The sequence below is a fragment of the Tetranychus urticae genome, chromosome 1, assembly GCF_039701765.1.
Source record: "Tetranychus urticae isolate SD_2017Ah chromosome 1, NJAU_TeUrti_SD_1.0, whole genome shotgun sequence".
Taxonomy (NCBI): Eukaryota; Metazoa; Arthropoda; class Arachnida; order Trombidiformes; family Tetranychidae; genus Tetranychus; species Tetranychus urticae.
In genome coordinates this window covers 10,872,357-10,892,574 of record NC_142958.1, presented here as the reverse complement: position 1 = coordinate 10,892,574, position 20,218 = coordinate 10,872,357, and the positions used below count along the sequence as shown (strand labels likewise).

General features: G+C 31.3%; 3 protein-coding genes across 3 annotated transcripts; all 3 read right to left on the bottom strand.

The window, feature by feature from the left end:
* Window positions 1–9,170: 9,170 nt before the first annotated feature.
* LOC107361020 (kelch-like protein 18) lies at window positions 9,171–10,365 on the bottom strand. The gene is made up of 2 exons (XM_015927737.3): window positions 9,473–10,365; window positions 9,171–9,315 (listed from the first exon to the last, which is right to left on the bottom strand). Exons 1-2 carry the CDS (start codon window positions 10,363–10,365, stop codon window positions 9,171–9,173), a joined length of 1,038 nt encoding a protein of 345 aa, XP_015783223.2.
* Window positions 10,366–11,414: 1,049 nt separating this feature from the next.
* Window positions 11,415–13,611, bottom strand: LOC112538714 (uncharacterized). The gene is made up of 2 exons (XM_025160581.2): window positions 12,554–13,611; window positions 11,415–12,161 (listed from the first exon to the last, which is right to left on the bottom strand). The coding sequence occupies exons 1-2, from the start codon at window positions 13,555–13,557 to the stop codon at window positions 11,600–11,602; spliced, it is 1,566 nt and encodes a 521-aa protein (XP_025016349.2). The 5' UTR covers window positions 13,558–13,611; the 3' UTR covers window positions 11,415–11,599.
* Window positions 13,612–16,587: 2,976 nt separating this feature from the next.
* LOC107361313 (uncharacterized) lies at window positions 16,588–19,424 on the bottom strand. The gene is made up of 2 exons (XM_015928119.3): window positions 17,568–19,424; window positions 16,588–17,388 (listed from the first exon to the last, which is right to left on the bottom strand). Exons 1-2 carry the CDS (start codon window positions 18,563–18,565, stop codon window positions 16,809–16,811), a joined length of 1,578 nt encoding a protein of 525 aa, XP_015783605.2. The 5' UTR covers window positions 18,566–19,424; the 3' UTR covers window positions 16,588–16,808.
* Window positions 19,425–20,218: the final 794 nt, after the last annotated feature.

Below are 20,218 nucleotides of genomic sequence, written 5' to 3'. Positions count from 1 at the left end.
AAGAGTGTCTACATGTAACTTGCAAAGGTTAGGTTTGTTGAACTGACTCATGATGATGGAAACAAAGTGATTGCAGCAAATAAACAAGTTGCATTGCTTACAATTTCATTTGAATTCGTTTTAGAAATATAGTTAAAGAAATCAAGAAATATTGTTGCTGGACTGGACTGGTTAAAAACAGCAAAGAACCAAAGAGACGTACTTTTAGTTTGCTCTCATGTTTGCATTTTAGACCGAGAAGAAAGAGTTATCTGGAATGAAACAAGAGTATTGTTACAAGAGTCGCTATAATTGTATGCGATGATGCACGTCGATCATCGTTAAAGCTTCTAATTAACATTGCAATTAATGACATTATCATCTAAATCTAATGTAAAACTTGATGATAGACATGAAATCCAAAGTTTTCATAAGATCTGTTTATGCAAAGGTTGGACAATTTTCATCGCTAAAAACGGGGAAGTGAAGGCAATCAACTTATCGGCAGAAGCATTTGAGCTGTCGAAACAAAAGTTTACATTCATAAACTCAATCCTTTTCATCTGATTAATGCAGAATACATACACTTTTCCTGGTTCACTCTTATTGAATCATTTGTAATTGAATTGAATGAATTCGACATCCTTTGTCAACATTGTATAAACAACATCGTCCAAAACAGTGGCTCTAAAAGAGTGTTTATGATCTCTTTAAGTATTGAGCAAACTTGTATGTTCAGCTGGGAAAAGACCGAACCACTTCTTCTCGCCGAGAGTTTTACTGATCACCATTTAGATGTTGCAGGAAAATATCTGAAGTATCAGGCCTAACAATAGCTAAAAACATAATTATCTCATTATTTGGGTACCTTTTTGGTCACTTGCATTTGAGACTAATAATCTACAGTTTACAGTATTTTTATTTGTAGAGGGCAAAAGGAATGAAACTGCCTCGTTTTTTGTCTTATTTGCGGAATAGGAATGTACCACCTCAACCGAATTCTATGCTACATTCTATTTATTCATGCTCTTTTCTCTCTAAAATTATTGGTTTGAACTACTTGCGATCTTTAAAATGTGTTTTCAAGTTTACAATTAATAGAAGAAGACAAAATTTCATCAATATCTTGAATTAATGCAATCAACTAAACTTAAATCCCTTGCTTGTTATTGTTAGAAGTAGTTGCAGACAAAGCAAGCGCCGACAAAACTGTTCATTAAAAATGAATTTGGGTTCAAACTTAACCCTTATCTTATCTCTAAATCTTTAACCAGAAAAGTTGAATTGAAAACCGTTTATTTTAACTTCTCAAGTTTAAGTTTGTTAAGCTGATCTTATGATGATGTAAACTGGGATATTATTACATCATTATCTGGGCTCTTTTTGTCATTTTTGCAGGCTTTAAATTTAATGTATGTTTGAACTGACAAAATAATTTTTGTTATTAAAAACTTATTAAGTTTTACGATAGTTATGATAATCCATTAATCAAAAAATCAAAATACATAATGAATAAGTAAGATTAATGGTAGATTTTAGGAACATGAAACTCACTGAAACTTGTCAGTATACATTAAATGTTGTTCATATTGTGTATCTTTGTCAATGACAATTTTTGAATCACATTCCGTTGTCATAAGAAGCTTCATATCAAGTTAAGAACAATCATGGGCAAGATCATGAACCCACAGCACACTAACTATTATTAGACTATCCAGGCTACTTTTATTCTGGTCAGTGCACTTGAGAAGTTTACGAGAAATCAAGAGATATTGCTTCTGAACTGCTCTTGTTGAACTGTAAAGAACCAAAGCGATGTATTTTTATAGTTTACTGTTATGCGTTTTTGACCGAATGAAAGGGTTACATTGAATGAGACAAATGTCAGTATAATTTGGATAGTAAATTTTTTGTAAACTAAACATTTATTCACTATTTTGAAAAATGATGTAACCAAGCATCGAATGTTCAGCGTATGTTCAGTGATTGTGAGTTCATTCGGTAGTTAAAATTGAATCTTCGCTATTCTCATAGTATAAAGGCTCTATGCATTGCATTGGTAAAAAAGTGGATGTAAAAGCAACTAACTTATTATAATAAGAGCTGGAGCTGTCGGTAGATAAGTTGATATTCATTATTCTGAATTTCTCTATCCACTTTTCTTCATCTGAACAGAAAACATAAACTTTTCCAGATGCTTTGTTGGCCAAAATTACTTCAGCATTTTTTTCATGAGACGTTAATATTAAATCATTGAAGTTGAATTTTTCCTCTTTCAATTCATCATTCACTTCGAAGCATTTAGTTTCATAATCAAACTGAATAAATTCCAAATCTTTAGTCAATATATAAATAGAATTTTCCAAAACAGTGGCATGGAAAGAATGTTTGTGAGCTTTATAATTATTGAACCAGCTAAGATCCTTAACCGGGAAAAGGCCGAACTGTTGGTTGTAATCAGACTTCATGACTACAACAGATTCACTCTTAGAAGCATATTTATCATTAATTTCATTTAACCTTAAATTTTTAAATTTTTTCACTTTTTGGACTCAAACTTGAGCATCATCTATTCATCAACCAAATAATTTTCAACATTGATTTATATATCATTAGCTTCGTCTCTTTGAGATCTATTTAATGATATATAATTGATTACTGTAACCTGACTCGATCTCTTAAAACATTAACTTGCCCGGCGTCAAAACTCTATGCATTTACATAGGGAATATAATGGTGAAAGTCATCCTGGCCACCCCACTATTTTTACAGAATTAAACAACCGACAAAGACAATTAACATATTATTAGAAAGAGCATCTAAAATACTTTTAATTAATATATTTTTCATGTCTGTAACTTTATCCAGTGTCGAGCTACAAATCGACATAATTTAACTCTCATGTCTATTCAATAATATTGAATATTTCAAAGGTTCATCTTATTTCAAAGACAATTAATGTTTTTATCATTAACTCAGTACATCATTCGAAAGCCCTTTTCAAGCTCTTTCGAATGATGTAAGTTTCATTTAATTAAACTTAATGATGCCTTAAAATTTAACCCAAACATGATATTTCCTTGATTCTACTATTAATTAATGATTTTCATGTGTTATTCAAATCCGACTCATTTTACTAATTGTCTTAAACTCTGATCATCTTCAGAATAAAATAATTGACTCAACCCTTCGCAGTGTGCTTCACAAATGTCCAACTTAGCTTTAAAAAGCTCAAACATAATTACTTCATTTTTCTTCTCAATACTTTCTCCTTAACTTATCCTTTCACTAAACCAGTTTTTACTTCAATAACCTAAAGGTCATCTTACAAATGTCTTTGTGATGAAGATGACAGTTGAAAAAGTAAATTTGAATCTCCTCTTAAAAATAAGAGTTAACCTTAAACCAACAACAGTTGTGATGTAGACCCAGAGAAGTTAACTTGTAAACCTTTCTTTATGTTCAATAAATTTTTGCCTCAAACCAACAGGTTATGGGCCCAGCTCGTTTTTTGTTAAACTTTTTTGTTGCTGTGTTAAGCTTTGCTTATTGTGTTTAACCAAATATTTTAATCTCTAAATTTTGTTCATCTTTAAAGCTTCATCTTTGTGCTCAGCACTTAAATTTTCTTGATTATTTATATTGAATTTAAATTATTCAATTGTGTGTTTTACCGTTACAATAAAAATTGTCATCTCAACAAAATGACTGAACGTGAATTTAATATTGTCAAACTTGACGAACTCAACTACCCACTATGGAAGATTAATGTTGAAAGAATTGCTGCATCCAAAGGAGGATTGGATATTTTGTTGGGCAAGGAGCCGTGTCCAGAGCCATTACCACTTGAAGAAGGTGAAGTCGAAACAAGGGAATACGCTACTCGAGCGAAACAAATTGATCAATGGAAGAGAAAAGATGCCATCATTGCAACCATCATTACTTCGTCAATACCTGTAAGTATTGTTAATTTAATTACTGCTTGTAAGACATCAGCCCAAATGTACTCAAATATTTTAGATTATAAAGAACAACGAGCAACTCAGAATGTTTGGCATCACAAAAGAAAATTATCCGAATTGAAATTTACCTCATCACATACTGTTCTTAGTTACTTTAATCAGCTTGAAACAATTACTCAGCAACTGTTCGCGGTAGGAGTGAAAATAGATGAAAATGAATTGATATTAAAAGTTCTTGATGATTTACCTTCTGAATATGAAGTTTTCAAAGAAAGTGTTGAATGTAAGATAATTGAAGGTGCACAAATCAAGTTATCTGTAATGAAACAAAATTTGCTTTTGGTTGAAAAACGAATCAATAATAAAACTAAATCTGGTGAAGCTTTAATGGTAAAAGCTAATGCTGTGAATTCAAGACCTAGAATTAAAATTTGTAATGAATGTGGTGGCAAAGGTCATATTGCTAAGTATTGTCGGAAGTCAGCAAATTACAGAAACAATTATGGTCATAAGACTAACTACAACAATAATAATTTTCAAAGAAATGGTTCAAATTATAATAACTACAGTAACAGAAACAATTTTCGATACTCGAACAGATTTAACAACAACAACAATTACAATAAAAATTTCAATAACAATCATGGTAATAACAATAATACTAATTCAAACAATAACAGTAACTTCAATAATAATAACAACAGCAGTAATAATCGGTTCTCAAGCAGCAATAGCTACAATCGTAATAATTACTCAAACAGAGAAAGAAATACCAATCAAAATTACAGAGGTTCAAACAGAAACAATAATTTTGCTAACAACATTCAACCTAATCAACAAAATAATTTTAACTCTAATTCAGAGTCTGATTCAAACAGAAATAATGAAAACGCTCCAATTAACAATACCTCTCAAAATAACTCTGAAAACTTTAATTTTGCTTACTGTCACAACTTCAATGCTTACAATGAATTAGAATGGTTAATGGATACAGGAGCGTCTTTTCACATCACAGGAAATATTAATAACTTTATTAGTTTGTCTGATTTAAAGGAACCAATTGAACTTACGATTGGTAATGGAAGTAAGGTTCAAGCAATTGCTAAAGGTGATGTTTTAGTTGATAGCTTCAATGGTGAAAAATGGATTCGGGGTAAATTGACTGATGTTTTATTCGTACCAAATTTTGGTCGATTCAACCTATTTTCTTGGGTTCAAACAATGCAAAAGAATTATAAATTGATATCCTCGCGATTTAGTTCAGAAATATATGATCCTGAAACAGAAAAAATAATTACTAAAATTGAAACAGTTGGTAACTCAATGTGGATGAGAATGAGAACAGTGAGAAATGAAAATAATTTTATAATGTTAACTAACAGTTTCTCATTAATGGATTGGCATGAAAGATTAGCTCACATCAATGTTCACAAAATAATTGAAATGTCGCGAAATAAAATTTTACCACCAATAAAAGGTGATGTTAATGTAAATGAGTTTACATGTGAAAGTTGTTTGAAAGGTAAATTTGCAAGGAAACCTTTCCAATCTAAACCGAAAAGAGATTTTACTGTTGGTGAGTCATTCCATTGTGACTTGCAACGTCCAATGGAAGTCGAATCATTGTCAGGCTCGAGATTCGCCTTAGTTATTAAAGATGAATGTTCATCATTCCGAAGTCTATTTTTTCTTAAACAAAAGTCTGGTACATTTTCTTCATTAGAAACATACATAAGGTTTGCTGAAAAATGTACGGGTAATCGAGTTAAAATAATGAGAAGTGATAATGGTGGTGAATTTATTGATTCAAGAGTAAAAGATTTACTCAATTCAAAATCAATCAAACACGAACTGTCAGCACCTTACTGTCCACAACAAAACGGCCTAATAGAGCGAGAAAACAGAACAATTACTGAAGCAGCAAGAACAATGTTATTAGGAGCAAATCTTCCTAAATTTTTATGGCCTGAATCAATGCACACAGCTGCTTACATCTTAAATATTGTTCCCAATAAGAAATTAAATAATGTTTCTTCTTTCGAGCTTTGGTACAAAAAGAAACCTACCTACAATCATTTACATGTTTTTGGTTGTGTAGTTTATGGTAAGCTTAATGCTTCATTTTGCAAGAAATGGGATCCAAAATCTAAAAAGTATATATTTGTTGGTTACACCGATACCACAAGTAACTTCAAGGTTTTTGATCCAACAAGAAATTTCGTTACAGTAATTAGAGACGCTAAATTTTTAGATAATCAGTGTGATGCTCAAGAAGCTATTGACCAAGTAATGGATGAACAAACTAATGACTTCGAAGAAATTGTCAGATACAATAAAGAAATTGAAACAAATGAAAATGAGAAAAATAATGAAACAGTTGAAAAAGAGAATGATAACAATGAAATTGAGAAAGAAAATGTTGCTCAAATTGCACATGAAATTGTTCACAAAAATGATGAACCAAATACCTACAATGAAGCGATGAATAGTGTTAACCGAAATCAGTGGTATAAGGCAATGTTAGAAGAGTTAAATTCATTGAAACAAAATAATGTCTTTGAACTTGTTGACTTACCTGAAGATAAAAGTCCAATTGATTGTCGTTGGGTCTTCCGAATTAAAAGATTAGTTGCTCGTGGTTATGCTCAGAAATCAGGAATTGATTATTTTGAGACTTTTAGTCCTGTTGCTCGATATGATTCCATTCGAGCCATCCTCGCCATTACCTGTCAATTTAAAATGTTTCTTGTTCAATTTGATGTTAAGACAGCTTTTCTTTACGGTAAACTTGAAGAAGATATTTACATGAACCATCCTCCTGGTTTCGAATCTAATCCTAATAAAATACTTAAATTAAAACGTGGCCTTTATGGTCTCAAACAAGCTCCTCGTCAATGGAATGCTAGAATTAGTGAATTTTTATTGAAGTTATCATTTAAACAAAGTATTGCTGACAATTGTGTTTACTCAAAATCCGATGGAAACAACTTAATTATTGTAGTTATTTATGTTGATGATGGTCTCATTTCGAGTACCTCTGAATCCGAATTACTTAATTTTTCAAATGCATTGAAAACAGAGTTTGAAATTAAAATACATTCACCCGAAACATTTGTTGGAATGGAGATAGTTCAGTCTCCTGATCGATCTAAAATTTCAATCAAACAATCCTATTACATCAAAGAGTTACTGAAAAGATTTAACATGTTTGACTGTAAACCAGTCTCTACTCCAGGTGACACGAACATTAAATTACTGCCCTCTGAAACTGAATCAGATCCCAAAATTCCATATCAAGAAGCTGTTGGAGCTTTGCTCTATTTGCCTATTATCAGTCGTCCTGATATCACATTTCAAATAAATAAAGCCTCTCAATTTAATGTTAAACATAATGAAGAGCATTGGAAAGCAATTAAAAGAGTATTCAGATATTTGAAAGGTACTGTTAATGTTGGTATTAGTTATTGTTATTCACCTGATAATTTTGATTTGATCGGTTATGCCGATGCTGATTATGCTGCTGATGTTGTTACCAGAAAATCAACATCAGGCTTTGTTGTTACCTTAGGTAAATCACCGATTTCTTGGTGTTCAAGACTACAAAGAAGTGTAGCTCAATCAACAACCGAAGCTGAATATGTTTCCATTGCTGAATGTATGAAAGATGTACTTTGGTACATTCAATTGTTCAAAGATCTTTCGATCAACATTGAATTGCCAATAAAAATTATGAATGACAATCAGGGAGCAATATTGTTAACCCGAAATAATGTATTTCATCAACGAACCAAACATATCGACATTCGTTTTCATGCTATTCGCGATTACCAAGAACAGGGTTTTATTAAGATTTATTTCATTTCAACAAAAGATCAACCTGCCGACATGTTAACCAAATCACTTTGCTCTCCATCCTTTAATCACTGCAAACAATTACTAAACATTTCTTGAAACTAAAATTCATTCAATGATTTTCTTACTTTTATTTGATGCACAAAACCATAACCAAACAAACATTCTGAGTTCTTAATGTTCATTACTTAACTTTAATATTAACATAATTTTTGATTTAACTTAACCGAAAAGCAGTAATTACAATTAACAATACATTTACCGATCTTGTATCTCATTTTTATCATTTCATTTATTTACTCATTACCTATTTTTTGTAAGGACATGTGTGAAGCAAGGGAAGGTGTTGGTTGTAATCAGACTTCATGACTACAACAGATTCACTCTTAGAAGCATATTTATCATTAATTTCATTTAACCTTAAATTTTTAAATTTTTTCACTTTTTGGACTCAAACTTGAGCATCATCTATTCATCAACCAAATAATTTTCAACATTGATTTATATATCATTAGCTTCGTCTCTTTGAGATCTATTTAATGATATATAATTGATTACTGTAACCTGACTCGATCTCTTAAAACATTAACTTGCCCGGCGTCAAAACTCTATGCATTTACATAGGGAATATAATGGTGAAAGTCATCCTGGCCACCCCACTATTTTTACAGAATTAAACAACCGACAAAGACAATTAACATATTATTAGAAAGAGCATCTAAAATACTTTTAATTAATATATTTTTCATGTCTGTAACTTTATCCAGTGTCGAGCTACAAATCGACATAATTTAACTCTCATGTCTATTCAATAATATTGAATATTTCAAAGGTTCATCTTATTTCAAAGACAATTAATGTTTTTATCATTAACTCAGTACATCATTCGAAAGCCCTTTTCAAGCTCTTTCGAATGATGTAAGTTTCATTTAATTAAACTTAATGATGCCTTAAAATTTAACCCAAACATGATATTTCCTTGATTCTACTATTAATTAATGATTTTCATGTGTTATTCAAATCCGACTCATTTTACTAATTGTCTTAAACTCTGATCATCTTCAGAATAAAATAATTGACTCAACCCTTCGCAGTGTGCTTCACAAATGTCCAACTTAGCTTTAAAAAGCTCAAACATAATTACTTCATTTTTCTTCTCAATACTTTCTCCTTAACTTATCCTTTCACTAAACCAGTTTTTACTTCAATAACCTAAAGGTCATCTTACAAATGTCTTTGTGATGAAGATGACAGTTGAAAAAGTAAATTTGAATCTCCTCTTAAAAATAAGAGTTAACCTTAAACCAACAACAGTTGTGATGTAGACCCAGAGAAGTTAACTTGTAAACCTTTCTTTATGTTCAATAAATTTTTGCCTCAAACCAACACGAACCACTCTTTTTCACCTTCAGTTTTACCAATCAAAATGAATTTACCATTAGATTCAACGAGCAGCTTCTCTTCAGAGGGAATGAAATCAGGAAGCTTTGCATCTTTGTCTTCCAAATAACAATCAATTTCTCTATAAATAAAGTAATAATACGAATATTTTACATTGAAAGATATAAAATAAAAAACACTCATGCAAACACGATAAGAAAATTTCGAAAATCGTAAGCATAACAAAAGAATGTAAATTAGCTAAAAAGAAAAATATAAGATTGAATAGCTCAACATACCTGAGATCATCTGAAAACTCTACAATGAATTTAATTAAGTTGCTGTAGTAAGTTTTACCCTTAACTTTAAAGTCAAGCCATCGAAATGTCTTTTTAATCCAATCAATTCGAACTCCTTTTGTTCCGGAATCAAATAGAATATCTGAAATGTGTTCTCCATGAACAAATTCAAGGGACATAGAATCATCTTGAATGAAATCGCCATTCGCCAAACTGAAGAAATCAGCATCAAATACTTTTATTTGCAAAGTTGCATCAGCTTTTTGATGGATAGTGATGAAAAAGCTTTGATCACTTCTATTGAATCTAGTTGCACCATTAGATGATATAATTTCATCGAAATTTGTTATCGCTCTGATTAAACTATTATTCTTTATCCTAGAAATATCATCAGGATTCATAAAATGCCAACGAACACAGTTTAATAGCTGTGGAAGTGAATCTTTTCGAGACTTTACATTTTCATTGACCCATTTCATGATTGATTCAAAAATTTGATATTCAGAGTGAACCATCAAATCTAATTTTAAAATTGCTTCAACTACCTCAACGGGATAATCCAAAAAGATATCCGTATTGGCGATCATCAAAAAATGGCGACAAATGATGTTAATAGCTCCAGAAGTCAAAAATTTAGACACTTTAGTGACTTGTTGTAGAACAAATGGAAGATGTTTAATGGTGAAATTTTCGTGGAAGTAGGAAAGACATGGTTCTAATGAGCGTTCATTTATCATCAAGTAATCTGCTGCTTCATAAAAACTGATTACATATTCCATTTGGATAAAGAACGATCCAGAACGTATCCAATCGAAGATAGCATTGAACACGCGTTCATCAAAATCCAGTTTAACTTTGTTTTCTTTTGATTCCAAACAATCACTTGCAAACATTTTTTCAAAGTAAGGCACTGATGAAAGTTTATTTTTAGAAATAAAATATTTTCTTTTCCGATTTATAATCAATACTTTTTCATCATTATTAACAATTTTCTCCATGATGATGCAAATCAGAGAAAAATCACAAATATTGTAAATCTAACACTTTTTAATAACTTTAATTTAATTCAAGAAAATTTCAAGTTTAAGCAAATTTAATTTTACTAACAATTGTCAAATAAAAAGGATGTCACAAGTGGAGATTAATTTGGGTGTTAAGTTCACTTAAACCAACTTCTCTTTTGTATTATCCCGATTGCATTTTATATAAGGCGGTGCTTATTGAAAGTAACGAACATTTTAAATGTTTTCTGTTTTTTACAGTTACAAAATTTCCAGAGAACAGAAACTTTCATTACTTTTTAGCAAGTTTGGATTCGTTTCAATTGTCTGATCAGTTGAGCCCATCAGGAGTACATAAAAAGTGGAAAATACTAGGTGCCCGCTTTTGATTAACAAAATTTATTAACAATTTATTAACACTTGAGATAGCGAACCAAGGCATTTCTCTATCCATTATGCTGGAGCTTTTTGATAATAACAAAATTTAAATATATTTTATGAATTATTTTATAAATTTGCAGAAATGGGCACCAAGGATTTTCACTTTCTAATAGGCTAACTAAAATTATTTATTTCATTAGAAAACTCGATTACCAGTTCAAACCGATCTCTTGTGAGTCATTGATGTTATTCAGTGAGTTTGTATTTAACAGTTGTAGTAAGAATACACATTTCAATAGTTATCTGGTTCAAATAAGGTATGACTCCTAATGTTTAGGACTAATTATTCAAAATTGAATTGCGACAGTAAGACTAGACTCACAGGCACCATTTGACTATTAAAATATATAATAGTTACACTTTTTAAAATATTTTGGGCAACGAAAAAAACTAAAACATGATATTTGCCATTGTGAGTAATTAATCCATTGAAAAATTGCATTTTAACGATTAAATAGAATTTAAATATGAAAATTTATTTTGTAAGGTTCTTATGTATTAAAGCTGAGATCAGTTGAAATGGAAGAGTTAGATCGGTGTAGATTCCGTAATCGTGGATATCAGCTATCTTTTATGACTGACAAAATGTATAAATACATTTTAATGAGAATGGTGGCATTCACAAATCGAACCCTTTAGCTATGGTACATAGTTGCAATAGTAAAGTACATATGGTTGCTCAGAGTCAATCAGCGCTATGCTCATATAAAGGTTTAATAGCTTTCATTGGCAAAAATGTAGGAGTGAAAGCAATCAACTTAGCAATAGAAGAACCAAAACTGTTGGAACAAAATTTTACATTCATGATACAATATTTTTCAATCCATTCATCCTCATCGAGACAAAAAATATGCACTTTTCCAGATCTCTTGTTGACCAAAATAACTTTGTCATCGTTTGTTTGTTGAGAAGTCAAGATTAAATCATTGAAATCCCATTTTTCGTCTTTGAATGGTTCACTCTTGTCGAAACATTTAGTTTTTTGATCAAATTGAATAAATTCGAGATCCTTTGTCAGTATGTAAACAGTGTTACTCAAAACAGTGGCATGGAATGAATGTTTGTGATCTGCAAAATAATTGAACCAACTTGGAGCACTAACTGGAAAAAGACCAAACCACTTCTTTTCGTCTTTAGTTTTACCAATTGTAATGAATTTACCATTAGATTCTAGAAGTAGATTTTCTTCGTCGGCAAGCGGAAAAGAAATTTCCACATCTTTGTCGTCTAAACAGCAGGAATAACCACTGAAGAATGAGAAAGATAAAATTAGAACAAAGAATTCAATCAAATTTCATACTTTCGATACTTGAAAGATTTTCTCATAAATTAGATCTAACCGTAAAAGCTGCTATAATTATTTTGAATAGCAGTCTGTCATCGAGAAATTGTTAATGAAATGAAAATCACTTTTTAATCAGGCTTAGCTTGAGTGTCAAAAACAGAAGCATGCTTCAAGAGTCGAAACATTGAATTAAAAAAGCCAAGAATGAAAAGCCTATGAGATAAGTTTGAACAAGATACCGCAGAAGCATTTATGCATCTGGATGAAATTACCTATTTAAGAATCAAAACAGAATAACAAGAAGAATGTTACTAAAACCAAAAGACTAAAACTGTGACTAATTAACTTACATACCTGAGATCATCTGAAAACTCTACAAGGAATTTAATTAAGTTACTGTAGTACGTTTTACCCATAACTTTGAAGTCAAGCCATCGAAATGTCTTCTTAAACCAATCAATTCTAACCCCTTTTGTTCCAGAATCAAATAAAATATCTGAAATGTGTTCTCCATGAATAAATTTAAGTGACATAGAATCATCTTGAGTAAAATCACCAATCGTGAAACAAAAAAAGTCATCATCAAACGCTTTTATTCTTAGTGTTGATGAATCTCTTTGATGAATAGAAACAAAGAAGTTTTGTTTGCTGCGATTGAATCCCCATTCAACACTAGATGAAATAATTACATCGAAATTCGGTAACCCCTTTATTAATTCATTAGCCTTTACCTTACAAATATCATCAGGATCCATGAAAGACCAACGAACACATTCCAATAGTTGTGGAAGTAGTTCTTTTCGAGATTTGACATATTCATTCACCCATTTCATGATTGATTCCAAAATTTGATATTCAGAGTGAACCATTAAATCTAATTTTAGAATTGCTTCAACTACCTCAACGGGATAATCCAAGAAAATATCCGTGTTGGCGATCAGCAAGAAATAGCGACAAATTATGTTGTTAAGAGATCCAGAAGTTAAGATTTTAGACACTTTGGTAACTTGAGGTAGCACAACTGTGAGGTGATCAATGGTGAAATTTTCGTGGAAGTAAGTAAGACACGGTTCCAATAAGCGCTCATTTATCATCAAGTAATCAGCTGCTTCATAAAAACTGATTACATATTCCATTTGGATAAAGAATGAATCAGAATGAATCCAATCGAGGATAGCATCGAAAACATGTTCATCAAAATCTAGTTCCACTTTGCTTCTTTTAGATTCCAACAAATCACAACAAAACATTTTCTCAAAATAAGGCACAGATGAACAAATGAACTTTTTAGAAACATTATACTTTCTTTTTCTATTTATAATTTTCAATTTCTCATCATTTCCATCTTCTTTATCCATGACGAATATGGCCAGCAAAAAATCACAATATAATACCGTAAAAATTCAAACTAAAGAGGTTCAACTAGACATATGAAATCAATGAATTGTGAGACTAAATCCGAATGAAGCAACAGGAGTCTAAAAATCAAAACAATCCTTACGATGATTGGTTTGTTTCAAGTCTGCGTTTTTTGAATTTTTATCCAAACTTTAAAATAAAAATTGATTTTAATTTTTTTTCGAATTAACAATTAGCAATTACATAAGGGCTCAGTTAACGGGACTCATCAAAATAATTTTTTTACGCTATTCTCGAGCAAAGTTTGACTCCATCTCCATCTTTATCCATATGCAGGTAAATGATGCATATTTTATTTTCTGTTTTTACTATTTGCAGCTTCGGTGTGCCATGGCATGGTGTGAGTTGAAGCAGAGCCCGTGACTGTCCAAAAATCAGATATTTATAGTGAGTTGGCTTTTTTGTTACAGATAAGATTTTTAGAATGAAAGAGTTCAGTTAAACAAACAAAGAAGTAACAGATTTTAATTTTATTTATTGATTAACAATAATATCGAAATGAATATTTGAAAACTCTTAAACAATCTATTCATTTTAGATACCAAAGCCAGCGAAAATCAAGGTAGCTAGCCAGCCAGATGCCAGCATGATTGGCTATAGCCAGTAGATAAGTTGGCTGAAGTAGCTTAAAGTTAGCTAGCTGCTTAGCTATTAATAGCTTTGGTCTAGCATTGAAATTTTTGCAACTAACTTTTTCAAAACTAAACAAGCATTGTTTTTTTAAGGATGTTTCTAGTTGTCGATATTAGTAGCTTAGCGATAGCTAGCGAGCCAACTTCGCTAAGAGCTAGCTTTCAGTCAGTTGCTCTTCAATTTTACACTTTTCAGCCAGTCCAGCATTACCAGCATTCGGTATCTAAATCATTTATGGAATTCTCACATGGTACTGGCAAATGTGCAGCTTGATAAAAGCTTGCTTATTTAACGGTTTTATATTTTTCATCGGTAAAAGGACTGAAGTGAAGGTAATCAACTTTTTAACAGGGATCTTTGAGCTATCAGAAACAAGATTAACATTCATGACTCATGATGATGGAAACAAAGTGATTGCAACAATTAAACGAGTTGCCTTGCTATAGTTATTTGCTTTGAATGCATTTTAGAAATATAAATGAAGAAATCAAGAAATATTGCTGCTGAACTGGACTGGTTATAAACAGCAAAGAACCAAAGAAACGTACTTTTAGTTTACTCTCATCTTTGCCTTTTAGACCAAGAAGAAAGAGTTAGAATCGCTATAATTGTATGCGATGATGCACGTCGATCATCATTAAAGCTTCTAATTAATATTTTAATTAATGACATTATCATCTAAATCTAATGTAAAACTACATGATAGGCATGAAGCACAAAGTTGCGTCAGATGCGTTTATGCAAAGGTCTGACAACTTTCATCAGTGAAAACGGTGAAGTGAAAGCAATCAACTTATCGGCAGAAGTATTGGAAGAGTCGAAACAAAAGTTTACATTCATAAACTCAATCCATTTCTTCTGATTAATGCAGAAAACATAAACTTTTCCTGTCAATTTGTTGAATAAAATAACTTTATTGTCGTTTGTTTCATAAGAAGTCAAGATTAAATCACTGAAATCCCATTTTTCGTAGATAAATGGATCACTCTTATTGAAGCATTGAGTTTCGTAATTGAATTGAATGAATTCGAGATCCTCCGTCAATATATAAACAATATTGCTCAAAACAGTGACTTGAATAGAGTGTTCAAGATTCTGTAATTATTCAACCAACTTGCAGGCTCAGCTGGGAAAAGACCAAACCACTTCTTCTCGTCGAGAGTTTTACCGATCACCACCTGACGTAACGAGTTTACCATTAGTCTCAAGGAACAATGAGTTTTCAAAAAAGCAGTCACGAGAAAGTATTGATTCAATAAAAAATTTAAAAACTAACAACAGATTAATTTGTGTGGAATGGAGTGAACGAATGAAAGAGACAGTGTCTCTGTCAACAGCTGTCTCTTTTAAAAGTAATTTCCTGTAAATTTAGGTTTTATGTTTGTTTAATTGAGCTCATTAGGATGAAAACAAAGATATTATTACATTATTTGGGTACCTTTTTGGTCACTTGTATTTGAAACTAGTAATCTATACAGTATTTGTATTTGTAGAGGGCAAACTGAATGAAACTGACTCTTTTTTGTTTGATTTGCAGCACAGAAGTTGATGCAATTATCGAAACTTCCATTCCCTTTTTTGTTAGCTGCAGACAAAGCAAACCCCGACAAAACTGTAGCAATGAATCTGGGTTCAAACTTAACCTTTTAACTCATCTTTAACCAGAAAATAAAAACGGTTTATCTCAGCTTCTTAGGTTACGGTTTGCTAAGCTGATCTCATGATCATGTAAACTTGGATATTATTACATCATTATCTGGGTTCTTTTTTTGTTTTTTTGCAGACTTTGAATTTAATTTATGTTTGAATTGACAAAATAATTCTTGCTACTCAACATGATTGCTAATTAAATAATATTAATCCATTTATGATAGTTATGATAATCCACTGATCCAAAACACATAATACATTTAATGAAGGTTAAACTCAGAATACATTAAATGCGTGTTGTAATTTGTCAATGGCGATTTTTGATTCTTTTACTGCAACAAGTGAAAAATACGCTGTAGCACTGTCATGAGAAAAATCATATCATGTTAAGAATAATCATGAGCAGAATCATGAAACCACAGCATACTTTTACACTATTCAGGCTACTTCCATTCTGGTGCATTGTCTCAATAAAGACTCGAATCATTCTTCTATCATTAGAACTGAAAATTAAAAATGTTCAGTTGTATTACTGAGTTAATTGCATTTTAATGAAATTTAGAAGTGACAAGGAGCAAGAGATATTATTGCTGGACTGCTCTTGTTGAACTACAAAGAACCAAATCGATGTGTTTTTTGCATTTTGGACCGAATGAAAGGGTTAGATTGAATGAGACAAAGGTCAGTATGGTTTGAATAGTAAATTTTTTTGAAATTTAAGTGAACATTTAATCATTATTTACAAAAATTGGTATCAATGTTTCAACCAAGCACATAGAATTTTCAGCGTACGAAGCGTCAGTTAATTATTTGTTTCTTCAATCACAATGAAAATATTTTACATGTTACATATCAATTTAAAATAAGGAAAATAAAATATGAAATAAACAAGAATTTGATTGTGAGTTCAGTCGGTAGTTAAAATTGAATCTTCGCTACTCTCATAATACAAAGGCTCTATGAACTGCATCGGTAAAAACGTGGATGTAAAAGCAACTAGCTTATCAATATCAGAACCGGAGCTATCTGTACATAAGTTGATATTCATTATTCTGAATTTCTCGATCCACTTTTCTTCATCTGAACAGAAAACATAAACTTTTCCAGATGCCTTGTTGACCAAAATTACTTCATCATTTTTTTTATGAGAGATTAGTATTAAATCATTGAATTTGAATTTTTCCTCTTTCAATTCATCATTCTTTTCGAAGCATTGAGTTTCATAATCATACTGAATAAATTCGAGGTCTTTTGTCAAGATATAAACAGTATTGTCCAAGACAGTGGCATGGAACGAATGTTTTTGGTCTCTAAAATCATTGAACCAACTGTGCTTGGCAACTGGAAAAAGACCAAACCACTGTTTTTCGCATTTAGTTTTACCAATTAAAATGAATACACCATTAGATTCAAGGAGCAGTTCCTCTTCAGGGAAAATTGTTTCAGGAATGTCTTTGTCTGCATCTTCTAGGTAGCAGCAAAGGTAGCTAAAAAAGGAGGCAAATCGGGAAAAATTTATGTTATTAGATATAATAGATATATGAATGATAATGAATGAAAAACACGTTCATGCATACACAATAGTCCGAAAACTTCAAGCGTAAACATAATAAAAGAATGTGATTTAGTGAAAGGCTAATATTTAAGATTGAATAATTCAACATACTTGAGATTATCTGAAAACTCTACCAGGAATTTAATTAAGTTGCTGTAGTAAGTCTTGACCTTGCCTTTGAAGTCAAGCCATCGAAACGTCTTTTTAATCCAATCAATTCGGATACCTTTTGTTCCAGAATCAAAGAGGATATCAGAAACATGGTCTTCATTGACAAATTCAAGTGATATAGAATCGTCTTGAGTGAAATCACCAATCGATAAACAAATGAAATCACTATTTAGTATTTTTATTAACAATGTTGCATCAGCTTTTTGGTGGATAGTGAGAAAAAAGCTTTGATCACTTCGGTCGAATGCACATTCACCATTGGACGAAATAATTTCATCGAAATTCGGTAGAGCCTTGATTAATTCATTATTCTTTATCTTACAAATATCATCATGATCCATGAAAGCCCAACGAACACAGGCCAGTAATCGTGGAAGTAGTTCTTTTCGAGATTCAACATCTTCATACACCCATTTCATAATTGATTCAAAGATTTGATATTCAGAGTGGACCATCAAATCCAATTTGAGAATAGCTTCAACTGTCTCAACTGGATAATTCAAGAAAATATCCGTGTTGGTGATCATCAAGAAATGCCTACAAATGTTGTTGATAACTCCAGAAGTAAAAAATTTAGACACTTTAGTGACTTGTGGTAGCAAAACTGGAATATTTTCAATGGTGAAATTTTCGAGGAAATGAGAAAGACATGGCTCTAAAAAGCGCTCATTTATCATCAAGTAATCAGCTGCTTCATAAAAACTGATTGCATATTCCATTCGAATATTGAACTGCCCAGAAAGAATCCAGCTAATGATAGAATCGAAAACACGTTCATCAAAATCCAGTTTAACTTTGTTTTCTTGCGATTCCACACAATCACTGCTAAACATTTTCTCAAAATATGGCACTGATAAGAGTTGTTTTTTAGGAACACGATATTTCCTTTTCCGATTAATAATCAATACTTTTTCACAATTTTCAACATTATTCGCCATGGTGATTGAAACAGAGAAGAAATTGCAAAAAACTGCAAATCTAACACTTTTAATAACTTTAATTAAACTCAAGAAAATTGCAAGTTCAAGTAAGTAAAAATATTCAAAAATATTCAAAAATATTGATGTCAAAAACGGAGATTAAGTTGGAGGAATTCACTTAAACAAACTTCTCTCTAATGTCGTCACTATTTCATATTATTTAGGGCTGGGTTTACTAAGGGCGGAGCTTATTGAAAGTAACGGTCATTTTAAATGTTTCTGTCTTTTTTGTTACTACGAGACCAAAGACAAGTGAACTAGTGACTATGAACTTTTCATTACTTTTTATAATAGCAATGGAGGATTCCCATTGCCTCAACAGTTGAGGTTTGACTGTATCATAGACGTTATTCAGTGCGTTTGTATTTAACAGTTGTGGTAAGAATACACATTTCAGTAGTTACCTGTTTAAAGTAAGGTATGACTCCTAATGTTTAGGACTAATTATTCAAAATTAAATTGCGACAGTAAGACTAGACTCACAGGCACCATTTGACCATTAAAATACATAACAGTTAACACTTTTTAAAAATATTTTGGGCAAAATAAGCCAATTTTGATAGAAAATTGTAAAGTCGTGAGTAAAAACAATCTTTTGTTGTTGTTGAAAAATCGATTTTTAATAATTTTTCATTAAATTTAGCTTTGAAGTGAACGAGAACCTTTCAATCGACTTCAGTTGAGGTAAATTAAGTGGATTCATCTTAACAATTTTGATGCAAAATTTCGCCCTTTTTGCGATATTTCAAAATCTCGATGAGAAGCTAAACCACTGTTTTCACTGAAATAAAGAGTTATCAGACTTTTACACACTTGTTCGTAACATAACTTCACAATTGTTTATCAAAATTGGCTTATTATTTTCAAAATATTTTTAAAAATTTATATTTATATTATATCCCATTATATTTTAATGGTCAAATGTTACCTGTGAGTCTAGTCTTACTGTCGCAATTTCATTTTGAATTAGTTTCAAAACATTGCAGTCAATGTACATGTATCTTGATAACAAACATCAATAATTGTAAACAGGCATTATCAAGTCGAGTACCAGGAGGGATTTATGAAGATTAATCAGACAGAACATCTTATTTATCCATATTTCATATCCTGATGCATGCTCTGCCATAGGCTCAAAATCAATGCACAAAAAGTAGACATAGAAAGTTGATATCTTACATTCTATAATTACAATCGAAAAGTTAATCTGACCATTGAATGTCTATCTGCTTTTGAAATTTTAATAAAACTCAAGGGACAGATTTGACTTTCGTTCTTTGATTGAGCGCAATATGATCACCATTTTCATGAAAAATTAGTTTCAATGTTGTGATCGAATGTCCAGAGTGCTGCAGTTAATGCAAGACTCCTTCTTATTGCTTCAATCGAAATATTAATAAGATACTTTGCACAAAATAAGGATTAGTTGTCTCAAAATAAAAAACTAATAAACATGATATTCGCCAAGGTTTTCATTGTGAGTAATGAATCCATTGTAAAATTGCATTGTAAAAATGAAATTTTAAAACATTAAAAATTTGCCATTGTGTATTAAAGCTGAGATCTGTTAAAATGGAAGAGTTCGATGAGTTTGTATTCCGTGGGCATCAG

Coding starts and splice junctions, on each gene's coding strand:
- LOC107361313 (XM_015928119.3), bottom strand. CDS start 18,565: ATGGCGAATAATGTTGAAAATTGTGAAAAAGTATTGATTATTAATCGG. Junction 17,389..17,567: donor GAGTTTTCAGATAATCTCAA/GTATGTTGAATT, acceptor CTCCTTTTTTAG/CTACCTTTGCTGCTACCTAG.
- LOC107361020 (XM_015927737.3), bottom strand. CDS start 10,365: ATGTTTGCAAGTGATTGTTTGGAATCAAAAGAAAACAAAGTTAAACTG. Junction 9,316..9,472: donor GAGTTTTCAGATGATCTCAG/GTATGTTGAGCT, acceptor CTTTATTTATAG/AGAAATTGATTGTTATTTGG.
- LOC112538714 (XM_025160581.2), bottom strand. CDS start 13,557: ATGGATAAAGAAGATGGAAATGATGAGAAATTGAAAATTATAAATAGA. Junction 12,162..12,553: donor GAGTTTTCAGATGATCTCAG/GTATGTAAGTTA, acceptor CTCATTCTTCAG/TGGTTATTCCTGCTGTTTAG.